General features: G+C 39.9%; 1 protein-coding gene across 3 annotated transcripts in view; it reads left to right on the plus strand.

Annotated features, from left to right (window-relative positions):
- The first annotated feature begins 11,656 nt into the window (after positions 1–11,656).
- Positions 11,657–17,011, plus strand: part of DMXL1 (Dmx like 1) — an 85,127-nt gene continuing 79,772 nt past the window's right edge. For all 3 annotated transcript variants that reach the window (XM_032993278.2, XM_032993280.2, XM_032993281.2), the window contains exon 1: positions 11,657–11,844. In XM_032993278.2, coding sequence (XP_032849169.2) covers positions 11,758–11,844 — 87 coding nt within the window. In that variant the 5' untranslated portion in view covers positions 11,657–11,757. The remainder of the gene's footprint in view (positions 11,845–17,011) is intronic.

Raw genomic sequence — 17,011 nt, forward strand, 5'->3', positions numbered from 1 at the left:
AACACTGTGGCCCACAGAGTAGTGAGAACTGCTGTGAGATAATAGGAGAAGATGGCTCAATGCTCTTCCACTGAGATCAGTAAGAAAAATCAACATGCACTTCAGTGAAGAGTAGGAAATAGACTGGAAGGAATAAACCTCCTGCATGTTCAAGGAAAGCTGATGTGACATCTGCATGGGAAAAAAAAAAATCACAAAAGCAACACTACTGTGTTTATGCAGTGCTGAAAGAAAAGCCATTTCACAGCCAAATTCTACAAATGTTGCAAATATTGCAGCTTGTGGCTGCACAATATTATGCAGAACTGCACATTTTAGAGTTTTCTGTAGTTTGAGCTGTGTCTGACACTGATTTTGCTGTTGTATATCTGTGTGATTATGTGCAGCAAAGGTCTTTGTTATGGTGCTGCCACCTAAAGTTATAAAATAGAGAAAGGGAAAACAGTTGTAGTATGTGATTGTTGTGTGCCCTTCTCACATGTGAAATTAATAAATCAGCCTCTATATTACAAAGTCTGTACTCATATGAACAAAGCTGTATCTTGTAAATGGTTTATCTTCAGATCACCTTGATTTGCACACAGCTTGTGGGTAGAGTGCAGCAAATTTTCTTGCTGTGATGTGTGCACTGTAAAGTCAGAAAGATGTACTACTGAGTACATTAAATTATTTGGAACATGCATTTACACCACCTTCAGGTGCTCGGCATGTGTACTACACTGATTAAACTCCTTTATGTAGAGGTAGAGAAGTGTAGGCACACTTCTCTCTTTACTCAGCTGATTTATTCCTGTCCACAGCGCCTTGTGATAGTCTCCTACTGGGGATACTGCCGAGTATTTACAATGGACGGGAGGCAAACAGCATCTTTAGAGGGCACTAGTGAGCTTCTCACCCGGTTCCATCGGCGGGTTCCCAGGCACATGTCCGGTAAAGTGTTTCACCAATATTTACACACTTAAATATTCGTCAACTTCACACCCCAAGTCAGATGTCACTTATCTGATTTACATAAAAGAGGATCATATTCTTATTTTCTATATATTTAGTATCTGTTTAAAATTTTGGAAAATTCCCAAGTCTGCCTCTCAGATCCTTCCTCGTCATCAGTAAATAAAACACACACTTGACTCAAAATTAGATCACTTGCCTTAGGGAGGAATGAAATTATTTGTAGACATTTTTCTCATTAGATTTTTCCAAAACTGATAAAATTAGCAACTGATATATTTGGTGAACAATTTGTATTGTGCTTTAATTTCCATTCTGCTTTCTGTCATCTGACCAGTGGGCAATATACAAGTGTGCAGCAAGTCTTCTCATTTCTCCTTATTTTATGAAACTTTAAATTTCTTCCAATTCAATTATTTAATATAATATTATGCAAAGCAGCCTTATAACAAGTACTATTTCCCAAATCTAAAATGCATTTGTGTTCTTTATGCAGTGTATCTTCATAAAAAAGAATGCAGGGATAGCATTTAAGTTGGAACCCCATAAATTCAAAGCTTTCATAACTAAAACCAGTTTAGAATTAACATGTAAGTTACAGAATATGAAATCTGAACACTTCATTTTTCCCCCCAGAAATATCTCTATCCTTTGGTAAAATGGGTACATTGCTTTGTTAGAGTTGTAGGGGGGGTTAGTTTTTTTCAGTTTTGAGCCCTCTTCTGCTTACAGTTTTCTAAGTTTTTGAAGACAGTAGTTTAAAAATTGTTCAAGCAGTACTGAAACCAAGATGTAATATTTCACTGGCACTTTCCTAAGGACAATTATTTTAAATTATATGTGTATCAACCATTCAATGGAAAATTACAGTTCTCACAGTAAATTTAATCTAGCTGTGATAAAAACAAAATTAGTGATTTTAATAGTTTTGATTCATATTTTCTGTTGCTTATTATATAGCACATTAAAATAATGAAATATTGATTTGTCAAATAGTCATTTGGTGCATACCAAATAGCATGCATTAGTGATGATTCACAGTCTCTTTTTCTCACACAAACCATACACATATGGACACACACATATGCACACATGGATGCCCAAAAAGGTAAGTAGGAATGTTTAATGTTTACATGGAGGTCAGAAGCAGGAAACAATTTCCTAGATTGAACTGTCAATTTTAGGCTTTTGAGTGCTGATTATTTATTTATTTTGTTAGTTATTTTTCTCTCTGGACTGATATATTTAAACACAGATTCCAATTATAGAATATATCTGATTACTGTAAATCTTATTTCTCTCTCCTCTTGGGTCGAGGCTGGGTCTTTCTATTTTTATTTAGGAAGAAGAAAGAGTAAGCTGTAAAAGCAAACACAGCGCATATCATGTTTCTTTTTTTCCTTGTGACTGTAACTGCTTCCTGTTTCTATGCAAAGCGCCCCAGAAAAAAACAGAAATAATATACTTGATGTAAAGCTCAAACAAAAATTCCTTATAGACATTGATATTAACTAAAGCACTACAGTTACTTACCAGTGCCACTGAATCACAGTGGCCTTTGCAATGGAAGTTCAGCAGTTAACATATAGAATAAGACACTGGAATTGCTGAAGAGAAATTTATTTCTCTTCCTCCAAAATGTGTATAAAGGCATAATCTCTACAATACAGCTGATAGTCTACCCCAACCAGTTAAGATTTTTTACATGCAAGCTAACTGTATTTATTGAATAAATCTTTGCACAGCTGTTTCTTATTTGCCCTGTTGGCATTTTAACATCTGTATGGTTCACGCAGATTTTGTGTTTTATAATCATTGCCTGAAAACCTGGCAGAGTAAACTGCTTACAAAAAGAAAATATACATAACATAGAGGAAAAGACTGAAACAGCCTAGCCTGGACCTAAGTCTGTATTTACAAATGATTTAGTGTATCAGAGCAGAGTAGAACACCAGATTCTTGATGGCTGATGTTACTTCATTTTTCTCTTACTTTCTCTTAGGTGTTGTTCTGTCTCAGGTGTATGTTCCTGGTACAACAGGATCCCTTCTGTTCACACATGCATGGAAAAAGTCCTATTGCTTGCTCCATAGGGGCATAACAACACTGTGGAAATGCACCTTCCAGGTCTTATACATGCCCTGCCTCACACAGTATTCCCCCATTGCTTGATTAAGTCCTACAGGGCTATTGAAATACAAGCAATAAACAGTAGTAACCAAGGCCTAGTGTCCTGGTTTCGGCTGGGAAAGAGTTAATTTTCTTCCTAGTAGCTGGTACAGTGTTGTGTTTTGGTTTTAGTGTGAGAATAATGTAACACATTGATGTTTTAGTATTTGCTAAGTAGCACTTACCCAAAGTCAAGGATCTTTCACTTTCCTGTGCTCTGCCAGCAGGCAGGTGCTCAAGAAGATGGGAAGCAGCATGGCCAGGAGAGCTGACCTAAACTAGCCAAGGCGATATTCCATACCATAGGACGTCGTGCTCAGTATATAAACTGGGGGGAGTTGGCAGGGGTTGGGATCACTGCCTAGGCATCAGTCAGCAGATGGTGAGCAACGGTATTGTGCATCGCTTGTCTTTTCTTGGGTTTTTGTTCTCTCTCTTCTTATTCTATTCATTTAAATTTCAATTATTATTAATATTATTATATTTTATTACTATTATTTATATTACTTTTTTTTAGTTACTAAACTATTCTTATCTCAACCCATGAGTTTTAGTTTTTTGAAATCTCTCCCGCATCCCACTGGGAGGGGGAAGGAGTGAGCGAGCAGCTATGTAGTGCTTGGCTGCTGACTGGGGCTAAACCACGACACCTAGGCAAATAAAATATTGCCAGCATACCTCTCACTACCATCTGTATATGGCAGGAGAACCTTCCCTGTTGTTATCCCCACATAAACTGCCCCAGAGGCAGCTGCCTCTGGTGCCTGCCCCGGTAAACATGAGAGTGCATCTTCCCCCTTTTAGTGACGCTGCTGCCAGCTTCCACCAAACAGCTCTCCATGTGTGATTATCAGCAACATCAAGTAGCCATTTATCTTCTCAAAACACCTAAGGTAATTCTCTGCCAGTTATTTTGCATAGTCCCTTTCCCCCCCACTACATATTACATTTAAATGCACTTTTGCAATTCAGCCTGCTAACAGGAGCTAGGACAGATGAGGAAATCCTGCTACTGCCAGTACCAGCTCTCAGCTGTGAAATCAAGTGCTTTATACAGCAAAAATATTTCCTGATGAGTCTATGCAATGAAATATTAAAATTCACATACAGTTAATGTTATACTACAAGAAGAATCAAAATATATATTGGAAAAACGTGATATTTCTTAGAGCTGCTCTGTTACATATGGCTTCTGCAATTAGACTTTCATTCTACATTTCATTTGGGGTGTTGAGCCCCCTTAACTTTCACTAGAAACTCATTGAATATGACAGGATTAAGGCCTAAATGCTTTAAAAAGCTCCTGGTACCATTCAGTTGTTCAGACAGGGATTAAAACTACTGCAGGCAGTAGCAAAGTGGTAAATATTGACTCAGCAGTAAATAAAATCAGTCCATTGAGGTGGAGTGTAAAACATGTGGTGGAGGAAGAGTCACGAGAAAGCATTATTGCTCTTGGGGAGATTAAACAGGTTATATCACAAAACCACATGCTGTTTCAGGAATGTCACAGTCTTCATAAAACAGTGACACTTTACACTCACAGCAAAATTTAAACAAGGAAATGATGGATGGGATGTTTTGTTTTGTTTTTTAATCAGTCAAAAAGTTATTTTCTTTAGTTGCAAAAACAGTTGAAGCCTGGTGCAGACAGACAATCCACCTCCCTTTAATATGTCTTAAAACGTGCATGTGTAAATTTTAGGTACTGTCAACAACTGTTAAAAAATCATACAATTTTTTATTTATAAGATGGAGGATGTTTCAATAGCATGCTCTCTTATAAAGACACAAATACATTATTACCAGTTAAAGAAAAACAGATGGCATACAGGTAATCAAGTGATGAGAAAGACAGCATGTTTAGTAGGTCTTTTCAAGCTTTGTTAAGTATGGTTAGTTCCATTCAAAATCAGTAACTGCAATGCCATTTTCTACTCAGCATATAGCAGTCGACTGCAAATCTACCACCAGGCTGAAATGTTAGTGTTTTATTTGTTTGAGTGCCTTTTTTTTTTTTTTTTTTTTTTTTGTTATCCTTTTATACAGAGCTATGAATATGTCATCAAATGGTGGAAGGAATTTGCAGTAACAGAAGGATGAGCTTTCCTTCATTTGGTTGCTCTTGCTTTCTTCTACTTTCAGGAATAAAAATTATATAAAGAAGGTAATATTAATATTTCAAAAGCAAGTATACCTAACTGGTCAGGCACCCTGCATATGTGTATCTGAATGCCTGAGAAGAGAAACATGGCACCATTATTGAAATGTAGCAAGCAGAAAAAGAAACAGCTCTTGAACTTTCAGTGTATACCACTAGTACTGCTGGCGAAAGGACAACCAGTGAGACTACCTCACAAAGTGGATGTGAGATAAGAGGGTGTGTATGCATTTAAGGGGAAAATGGTTTATATTTGAGTTACACTGGAACAGGAGAAAAAACCAGACTGATGTGTTTCATATTTTTCTTTCCCAACACTTGAATGGATATCTGCTTAAATCTGTGTATAGGTATTATTATATATGGGATAATAGCCAGTCCTCTGTCACAAGCTCACACCGCCTTCCTATGAGGTTAAAATTTAACATAAACAACCTTAAGGAGATAGAAGTTTGAAAAAATAGCATAAAATCACTTTCTTTTTTCAGGCTAGCCGTTGGGCATCTTAAGCCATTTTAAAGGCCTAAATATAAACATTGGTATGCAATTCATTTGTGGAGATATGCTGATACTGAATCTGGAATCATATACATCCAAGCACTTGATAGAAACATGAAAGGAACAGTAAAGCAATTGCATTATAATTTTGATAGTGACACCTATAAAGGGTGTCACCCTATTAAATATGATAAGGAAAATATATGTGAAAGTTCAAAATATGTAATGGAATATTCTTTATTAGAATAGGCTGGCAGTATGAATAGAATATTCTTTACATGAATGTGGAGTCTATATATTTATTTACGTATCAGTTAACATTTAATAGTAAACTAAAAAATAAATATTTGGTATTATACACAATCTGAAATTGACAGTATCTCAGAAAATAATAGATTTAATGAACAGTTTAAGGTTTACATAAAAAGGACAAATACTTTCTGGTAACTGGTACTGCATAATGTATATTTCAATAGCCTTTCATCTGAATTCGAAGCAATATACAATAATATGAGCAGTCTAAGAGTTCAGAGCCAGCAAGTGAGCTGTCAGAGGAACTTCTCCAAGGCCAGATGGAATCTCCCAGGTCTACGCAAAGCAGCCACCAACTAAAAAGGCATCTATGTATGGGTGGAGACAGCCTGGCTCAGTTATTTCCAGGATACTGGCTATCGCACCATGGCACAAAAAGTACCCTCTGCACAACGAGACTGATGACGTTTGAAAATTGACTGATGCATCTGGAAGTTAGCACTGTTTAGCATTTGCAGCAGGACAGGACTCCTACACGCCACACAAGATCACTCCCAACCATGCGCCGCAGAGTCCACCAGCAGGTATTTTGCACCGCGGCTGCGCAGCTCAGCTCCCAGCTCTCACAGCCCTGCTGCGGTGCAGCCCCATGGCCTGGCAACAGCCTGCCGGGGGAGTGATGGGGGGGTCGTGAGGAACCTCCCCAGGGCCACCCCACCACCTTCAGCTCAAGAGACGAAGTCCAGCTCAGCATTCTCAGCTTCCCTCAGCTCCCGCTCCCACTCTCGCCCTCATCTGGCCCCGATCCTGCTGGTCCTTGGTGGGAAGGAGTGAAACACACACCATCCCCACAGACAGGGTCCAAATCTAGAGCTTTCCAAATCACTCTTTAAAACACCACTGTCTGGATCTCAGGGGTAAAGAAACAGTGAACAGAAGGTAGGAGCAAATGGCCTGGCTCAGTCTTCCCACCAAGCTCATTGGGTCTAGATGAACTGGTGAGCACAAGCTGAGCTTACTGATACAGGGATCAGTAAATGATGCAAAGGAAAAATCCTAATTTCCATTTGCGAAATTGTTAGTCATTACAGAATATTTTATAGTACATGGGGAAAGAGTGTACAGTTAATGTATTATCCAGCAGCCCTTTCATGATTTTCTTCAAAAGTAGCTTTCATCTCAGTGTGTGAAATGAATGTGAAACTCTGAATATGAATGGAAATTTTAAAAGCTTGTTAATTGTTAACTGTTAATTTGCAAGCCTGAAGGATCTCATAATGGTTGGCTTTTACCTTGGAAACTACTACTGAAGACAGTCTGAGATTATAAAATGGAAGTACCACCAAAAGCCAAGTAAAAGATGAACTGAAAAAACATCTTTACTAATCTCTTGTAAGAAAGGATACCAGTCAGTATATATCTCCTTCACCAAGTAAAAGGTTATATCAGATCACTGAAGTGGTAGAGAATATACAGCACTGTACACATTAAGAGATGTGACAGCAACTTGAGCTGTTACAGAATGTCTTTCGCCAAATGAAAACAGTACAAAAAAAGTAAATAGCACTCTAACCTGCAGGCTACAAATATAAAACACAGGGTACTGAAGACATGAACAAAGCAAGCTTTTTGCAAAGAAAGGTTTCACAAAGTGGTCAACTGTTTGGGACCGTAATACTAAATGTCAATGTTTATGTATTTATGCATTTCATATTTTCCCAGAATGCCACTTTGACTCCTTTTGCAGCGCTAAAGGTCACAAAAGCTCAAGAACAGAATCAGGTACTTCTTCAAATGATTCCCAGTGTGGGCACAGAGGGGGAACTCCAGATCTTGGGGAGATCAGTAAGGGTTTTTTCTCTTGACCTCACTAAGGTCAGATTTTGCCTTGGGTATTCACAAACCAAAGAAACCCTGCAGAAAGATCAAGGGCAGTAAAGACAAGGTCAAAGAGTATATGAGCTGGAGCAGTTGTTCCCAGCTGCAGTGCATTGTTCTTGTAAGAAGCAAGTTAAAATATAATGTCTTCCACATGATAAATTATTTCAGAGGGAAAAAAAAGAAAAAAAAAATGCTACCTGCCTGTAGCTTATCATTAAGAAATCAAGGAAGAAAACATTTGCTCATACTGTAGACAAACTCTAAACATGTCACTTAAAATGCCAGCTTCTTTCAAAGCTGCCTGTGTATCATTGACATAAGTAAGCTTACTGCTGTTAATGAGTGACTCATGGATGTTTATTGTACAGAAAGTACACAAAGTATGTCATTGTACTTGTGCAAGGGAAATAATTTACAAATATGCATCGCTTTTCTACTGTATTACACTGAAGAATATTGTTAATATGGATTTGCTTTGCAGAGGTACAATTTTGAATTTAGAAGAGACTTGTGGGAGTATGATTTAAAATTCTCATTTGGACTTTCTTGGTCTTTATTAGAGAAATACAAGCAGGACTTACTAATGAAAAATGTGTATGTACATACTTGGCATTGCTTTTAGGAGCATTCAAAGGCTTCATTGTTATTGAAAAAGTAATGCTTTGGTCAGTAACCAGAAAGCAGTAAATCATTTGCTTCCAAGCTCTTCTATGTGTGCACAAACGCAGAAATTCTGGCAGACTTTCAGAACAGCCATAGCCACTGTATGTTAAAATATTGAGAAGTGATAGTGTTTCCTGTCTGCTGCTATTCTGATAGCGAGAATATGTTGTATAGTGCCCCTTTAAAAAGCTAAAGGCAAGGACTGAGTGAGCATGTTCAGCTGCAGTTGTGAATGACTGAAGTCAGCAGCTTGTGAGAAGAATTACTGCTCCTGAAAGACTCAAATAAAGATTTACTGAGGTTAGGGGCCAAAAAAAACAAGAAGGAGCTTGTGACGGTATTTTGCAATTCTGTAGGGCAACTTCAATGCCTTTTCTGTTTTTTAGATACTTTTGTGTGAAAGGCAAAACAAAGGGCTTTTTGGAAAAAACTGCTTACTGAGAAAAATATGTAAAATTAACAAAAAACACAGGATACAGTTTTGTGGTAGTTACTAGCTTTCTGATATTTTTTTTAACCTTCCAGTAACTGTCAAGTTTTGAAATTCTGAGCATAACCAAACTCTGTGTTGTTGTCAACAAGACAATGCATAAATTTACTTTTAATTGGATTGGATCGTTTTAAGTTTTTTAAATGCCCAAAGTATGAATTTGCACAAGCCAGAGTTTAAATTTGTCAGTGTCCAACAGTGCATTCATTTCGATATTATAGTAAAATGTACAGTACATAATTTGTCTGCAGCTGAATTCATAGATGCTGTAAGAGAAGTGAGAGGGGGCACCAATCTGAAGGACGTGTGCCCAAGTCCCACTTCTAGTGGCTGCCCTTGCCATCGCAGAGGCTGAGGAGTGGCAGAGGCACAGCAGCAGTGTCAGGAGTCAGCAGTGAGGAGTGAGAGCTCCTGCGCTACAGCTCACTGCTGACAGCAAATATGGGAGGGGGAAGGTAGTGCCCCATCCCCGTGGGGATGGGAGCCGGGATATGGGTGCATGTCGTTACATAGGCTCTCCCTCTATCTACAGAAGAGGGGATAAAAGATAACGTCCTTTCTGTTATGAAGTAAGACAAATGTATTAATCTGTATAGCCACAAAGACCAAATCTAGTTAGGAAATGAGAAGTTCCATATTTTCTCACCATATCAGAATGTTAGGGTCTCTCAGTTGTAAACATATCATATTGTGTTGTAATTAAATACAGATTAAAAAGCAGCTATCGGTAAAACTCTTCCTTTCATTCTTTTACTCGGTATCTTGAGCTTCCCATTCTTCCTGAATTCTTCACCTTCCTCAAACTGGGGTCTGGGATTGTTGTCTACTGTTACCCTGCTCTCTGGTTATACTGCAAATCCTATGTCCTCTGCACCTGTGGAGTGCATAAGGCTTAAAGAACCAATACGGTTTTGCAGGATCTCCAGCCTTTTCTGTCCAGTGTATTCCAGAGCAGTCTTTGTTGGAGAAAGTATCAGCTGGCTGCAACCAACGCTGGAGCAGTTCACAGTCTGAGCCCAGAAGAAAACAGCTGTGCTGAAAATCACAAATAAGGACCTCTTACTGTTTTCAGAGATAATTCATTTTCTTGCATAGAACCTGGTGAAAATAACTTTTGTTAAGTTAAAAAAATCCACTGATGTTTCTTCATGAGATTCTACAGCTGGCAGAAGGGTAAGATCACTTATGAGTGATCGGCACTCCTGGCATGGGTAAGATCACTATTTATTGATAGGACAATTTAATGAGCTTTTTGATCCTTTGCAAAACAAAAGTGATTAGGGTGGTAGCACTTTATAACCACCATGAGAACATATGTCTTCGAAGGAATGTGTATATACACACAGTGCCAAATCTCATGGATTTTTTCTCACATCAGAAGGCTTTAGAAAACAGGAGAAATATTTCTTTCATTTGCATGAATTATTGCAGCAACCAGTGTTATGGTGAGATGCTTTTCAATGTGCTTTTCAAAGGACACAAAGCTTATATTTACTAAAATAATGTGTGAGACACCAAGTCTGAAAGGGTAAGAGGTTGACCTTCCCTACACAAAGACTGGAAATGTAACCTAAGAAGAAAAGGCATTGCCATGGACAGATACATGGTATCGCCTTATAAATATTGTGGGATGCGATACACAAAGTTATGCCTATACTATGCATTATTAAATTATTTTGATTTTGGGTTATTTCCTGGAACAGCTGGTGTGCAGAAGGCTCTAACAGTCGATACTGGAATAATGTAAGAATGGAAGTTGATGTGGGAGCTGTAATTTACATGGGAAAACACCAGTAATGCTGAAGTTTGCTTGAGAAGTTGGTGGTATTCTGAAAACTAGCTACAGCTTTTAGTGTAGCAGAGAGAATTGACACCTCAATCTTTCAGTCCATTTAGAGGTGAAGAGATACTTAAATGTTGAGGTGACCTGGCAGGACAGATCTGACGATCCTCTTGTCATCTGAATATTTAGGTTACACTACCTGCCATGCTGGGGCCTGACTCACCTTATCTCATCTCATTGGACAAAACCAGCCTCCGTTAATCCCACTCTTAAATTGCTTGTAAAACAATACCCACAATAGATGGCTCCCATTTTCTTTATCATGCTATGAGGAAGGTGAAAAACCTGGTTGCCTACAGCTGATCTGGCATCTCAGGAAAACGTCTTCGTTTCCCAAGCCTCAGGGAGCCACGTCTCCAAACACCAGATGCTTTGTGGGGTAACGGCCTGTGGAAAGGCTGCGGCTGAGCCCCTCCACTTCTGAAATGATGTGGGCTAGAAGGGACGCACCTGGCGCGATTGGACCCGGGTAAGGGCCCCAGTACCAGGCGCCCGCTCCACAGAAGCGGGAAGGGGAGCGCCGGGCTAGACGAGTTTTGACTCCCCCTCCCCTTCGGCCCGCCCCCCCCTCCTTGGCACCGCCTCTGGCAGCCGGCGCGCATGCGCGGCGGCGGGAGCCGGGGGGGGGCGGGGGCAGGCTGCCGGGGGGGCGGTGCCGCTGGCCGCCGCCGCCGGGGCGCGCTCTCGCGAGAGCTGGAGCGGCGCGGCTGGTGGGCGGGGTCCCCGCCCGGCCCCGCCCCGCCCGGCGCGGAATGCCACCGCCCCCGGGACGAGGGGCGGCCGAGCGGTCGCGGCCGGCGGCGCTCTGGTCCTCCTCCTCCTCCTCACCCTCTTTCTCCTCCTCTCGCCATGAACCTGCACCAGGTCCTGACGGGGGCCGTGAACCCCGGCGACAACTGCTTCTCCGTGGGGAGCCTGCACGACCAGCCCTTCACGGTGAGCCCTCCGCCGGGGCCCGGCCGTCTCTGCCGGGCCCGCGCCCCGAGCGCCGCCGCGGTCCCCGGCGCCGACAGCGGCTGCGTCAGGCGCGGCGGCAGCCGGCCCGCCGAGCCGGGCGGAACGCCGTCGGGCCGTAGCGGCGCTGCCGGGAAGGGCTTCCCCGGCGGGCCTGCGGCACTCCCGCCCGGCGGCGGCGGCGGGTCGGCGTGCGAAACTTCCCGGTGGCGGAGCGGCCGGGGGTGGGTGCGGGCAGCGGCGGGGCGGGGCGGGGCGGGGGTGCGGTGCCCGGCGGCGGCAGGCGCCCCCACGCCGCGCGGAGCGGGGCTCGGGCCGCGCAGGAACATGGTGGATTTGGGGAAAGGTTACATAAACGGCAGCCGGTCCGCGCGGGTTGCTGTGGAAGGGAGTGCTAGCACTCGGTCGCAGTCAGACCGGTAATTGAAATCCTTGCGGGTCACGCTTGAAGCAGATCTTGAAATCCTGTGCCTTAGTGGTGAGGTTTTAAAGTCGCCTTTAAACCCCTTGGTGATGTTTATGCTGGAGAAAAACCGCAGTATCTCGTGAAGGCTAAAGCCTTTTATTACTGCTGGTTTTTCTCCTTTTCGCTTTTGTTTTGTAAACAGACTTCTGTTGTTGTGTTTTTCTTCCCACCCTTCCTGCCTTCCGTTTTGGGCTGGAGAGGGATGAAATGAGGCACAGCAAAGTTTCTCAGTGCACGACGTTTGAGTATTTTTAACCTTACCTTTCCTGTCTGCATAGTCTGGTTTTGAGTTTGATAGGGGTAGGACAGACAGAAATGCAAGAATTAAGAAACTTATTTTTTCCTGTCCTGTTTAGTGTTCACAGTTAAGTTCATCTGGCTCTACAGCAGGGGTGCAGTGTCAGTGCTGGAAAGGTGGGACACAGAGCGAAGTACCCTAGAGCTGCTTCCCCAGAATTAGATTGGTTTTGCAAAGTCCATTTATCTACAGCCCTGTCTGGTGATATGCTAGCTTCCAAAAAAATGAATCCTTTAAGTAAGCCCATGTTGGAAGATTTCTTAAACTGCAGCAATTGGGAGTTCAAAATCCAACTGTGCCAAACTTTTGGATTTTACATACCCAGAAATGTTAAAGCCCATTAGTGGTGGGAAACCATTCGGTAAGAGTCAAGGAGGTTTGCCTTACAGTGAAGTGCTTTCAGAGTGTGTTCTTGTAAGTTTCCTCTTTTGACCTCTTTTTTTTTTGAGGGAAATAGTTTGAATTCCTAATATCACTGAAGTACTCCCTGCCTGATACGACCTAACTTATCAAAAGTTTTAGAGCTCCCCAATGAATAAGAAAAAGATCTCTTTGGGGGAGAAAAGAATGATTGAGAAGTGCAGTATTCAGTAACTCTTTTTATGGTCTCTGAATTTTCTATAAGAGCTATTTTGTCATAAAAATAGTAACAGTGTTTCCTATAGACACATTCATCTTCCTTTATTTTCTCCTTTTCCTCAGAAGGTTGTTAATTGATTTTTTTTTTTTTTTTTTTTTTTTTCCCCCCTCAGATTTAAAACTGCTAACAAACATTCTCAACTGCTTCAGTATTTTGGGGTTTTTTGTTTGTTTGTTTTGTTTTTTTTTTGTTGCTGTTACTCATTTTATAATTGTATGTTAACTTTACGGGATTGTTCAGAAGGATTAAGAAGAAGAAGTGAAAGGTACTGAAGCTAATTTCTGCCTTTTTGGAAAGAAGTGGTGGACTTAACCTTTAGAAAACCCAACAAGAAAAACAGACTTTTTTTTCCCATATCTGAAGTTGAGATTATCATAATCATGCCCATAAGTGTTAATAAGTATAAATACTGCTGAATTATACCTTAGAGATGGGAAAAAACATCTCGGCAAACTTCAGTGCTTCCAGTTTTCATGGCCAGCTGTTGTGCAGGTGGAGTGAGTTACCTTTGTCAGACCAGAGAACTTGGTCTGTAATACCTTGATTTTTCTGGATCCAGTATGGTTCAGAACATTGTCTGATATGCTGCACTAAATACTTAAGGTGAAAAGTTTTAAAATATTACAGTTTTAGGTAAAAATAACAGATTCTTCTGCTAAACTCTGTAAAGTTGGAAGTGAAACTAGTAAAAAGTGCCCATACCCACTGAACTGCATACGCATTTTTGAAAATGTGCGGTTCTGTGTTAAGATGGTATTTGAGTTGCTTGTCCTAATGGTGTGCAGGTTTGTTGTGCTGGCCTTCTTTTTTTAGGATGTGAAGTGTCAAGTGGAGCATGAACATCCACGGAGAGAACACTGATTAAGAGTTTTTTGGCATGTCTTTTATTTATATATAGAAAAAGGCTCATGAGCATCAAGATATTGTAGGGAGCATGCCTGTTATTTATCTGCTGAGAGTGGGCAGTAATAATGAATGGTTTACTAAATGAATGGCAACCCAGCCCTCACAAGTCAGAATTTAACTGTGTACTCCCTGTGTGCTTCTCCTGAAATGGAATCATTTTATTTTCTGTGTATTTGTCCATAGTGAAATATATCCTTTGCTTTCTTTTGTTGTTTTCAGATCTGAAGAGTGAGAAACCATTTGTTTAATAAGTTTATGGAATTCATCACATAGGATACTCCTGTACTAGTTATTACTGAAGTTGTATTTAAGTTACTGGGTAACCAACATCAATAATACTCTTGCGGTTGGTTGGCTTTGTGCGTTTTTGCTTATTCAGTTCTGCTTCTGTAATACTTCTTTCCTTTTGTTTTTTCCCAAGTATCAGAAGAGGGGAAAAAAGAAATCACTGTGAGCAATAGCAATTTTACAAGAACTGGCAATGCAAGTTACAAAGGAGTGATTATTTGTAGATGTAAAAATTTGGGAAGGAAAGATAAATTGCATGGCTTATTTCAATACAACCAGGCAATTTTCTGGACAGATTTCTTCTCTGCGTGGTTAAACTCATCCTGGAATTGAGACTTACTTTGTGTGATTGATAAAACTGTGAACTGCAGATGTTAAGTTGAAAACCACTTGGAAAATAAGTTTTTTGGATAGTTTGGTCAGGACCACACTGAATTTTCCAAACGCATTGGGTTGTGATATAAAGATCTCCAGCTTTGTAAAATTTTTTGATAAATAAAACTAGATTCTGTGGCGCCATAAAATTGTTACTTACCTGCCTTGAAAATACTTTATATTTAGAACTTCATGTGTATTTGTAGTGAAGAAAATTAAGTGGGTGGTCATAAGAATGACTCAAGAAGTTACACTGTTTAGACCTGCTTCTTGACTGTGACTTAGAAGAGGGAAGGAAACCTTTTTGTGACTTTTTTCCATATTCCAGTGAACCTATTCTGAACTTAAAAAAACTCAAAAATGGCTTAAAACCTCTTTACCTGAAACTTGAATCTAAATACATAGCCAGTCTATTTGTCCCTTAAGTATATTAGTTCAAGTACTTTTGATAGATTAAAAAGATGTTTTTTTTCCAAGCATGGTGAAAGAGTATATTGTAAATTTAATTAATCTTCTTAATGATTTTTTTTTTTTTTTAATTTAAATGTAATACTTAAGACTAGTGTAAGTTTTCTTACAATAACAGGGGTGGGGAGAGGCCATGCTAAAAAGACTAGTGCAAATTTATGTCTGCACAGGTGAGATTTTTTGTTTTAACAGAGTAATTCAATGAGGTATTGTGTGCTTCATGGTGGCTCTGTTTTTAATTTTGGCCATTCTGTGCAAAGGAGAAAAATACAGATGTTATTACAGTATCACCCGCTTGCTTTGCTTTACATAAGAATGACCTTTGTTGTAAATTTTTCTTAAAGAGGAATCGATGAGGAGGGGGGGGAAAAAAATAAGAGAAGTGAGACACAAGCAAATACTTCCCTCCCACCTGTGCCTATTTGTGTTGCTTATAAGCAGTATTTAGCCCTTGCAGACTGCAAATGCGTTAAGTGCTCATTACAGCAGAAGAAACAAGTACCTGATGTAATTAATAAAGATGAGTTTTTTCTGTTTTTTTTGGCAATAAGTTTTTGTTTCTAGTCTACAATGCTTTTCTTTGTAATAGCTTTTTTATTTTTAAATGGGGAAATTAACCTTCCCTAAGATATAATGGTTGTAAAAGTCATAAAAATACCTGTTGTAACCTTCTACTTTCAAACATGTGATAGAAATATTATTCAGCTATTACAGAATTTCCATACCATCTTTTTAATTGGTCAGTTTGATTGTGAGCCTTGGCATCCTGACCTTTGGGACTTGCTTCATTTCATTTGAAAGGGACATAAGAACCCTTGAAACCCATCACTGATAACAATGTCCTTGTTGTGGCTTGAGAATTACCTTCAGTACAGTGACTGAATCAGTTGCAAAACAAAACAAGCAAAAGAAAATGTGGGATGTCCTACTGGTGAACTTCAGTGTAGCTATAGTGAGGAGAGAGCGTTTCCAAATAAGTTACTATGAACTGTTAAATGCAGTCCCTTGGTGGTCTGCTTTGGCTAGGTGATTCTAGATGACCTTGGGCCCAGCACAGAGTTTTGTATTTCTAGTCTGTATGTTCATCCCATATATATTTGCATGTGATTACATATATTTTACTTTATAAATATGTATGTGTGCACATACGTACTACTACTACTGTATTCACCTGTGAATAATAACTGACAATTTATGGTAGGTATACTTGTGCCCTGGATGTAAGAGATACAGATTAAATAAAGTTTGTGCAAGATAATGTGTCAGTCCTTATGTAGCTGTAGCAGAAACTATAGCAAAAACTTTATGCCAGTACATATAAGACATATATAAAGAGGGTCGAGTATAAGTGAAGTAATTGTTTTACAGGTACTGTGCTATGTAAGAGGTCAAGACACCTACTTATTTGCTTTTTGTCTGTTGAGAGTCTGATTTGCCATACCATTCTCTGTTTTTGAGTTGCGTATATCAGGCTTTCACTTTAGAAAGAAATTAGAGTACTTTATGTAACAGAAATTCATATAGACAATTAAAACTAACATGCTTTTAAAGTACTGTTATTGTCAAAATATCTGTTAATCCTCTCCCAAAGAAATATGAATTTAGAAAGAAGAGCTGACATCTGATTAAAAGAATGGGTAGGAAATGTGTGAAAACCCAGCACTGCATACAAAATCACGTTTATTTTCACAGGCCTGAAACATCTTTC

The sequence above is a fragment of the Tyto alba genome, unplaced genomic scaffold (assembly GCF_018691265.1).
Source record: "Tyto alba isolate M040663 unplaced genomic scaffold, T.alba_DEE_v4.0 Super-Scaffold_13, whole genome shotgun sequence".
Taxonomy (NCBI): Eukaryota; Metazoa; Chordata; class Aves; order Strigiformes; family Tytonidae; genus Tyto; species Tyto alba.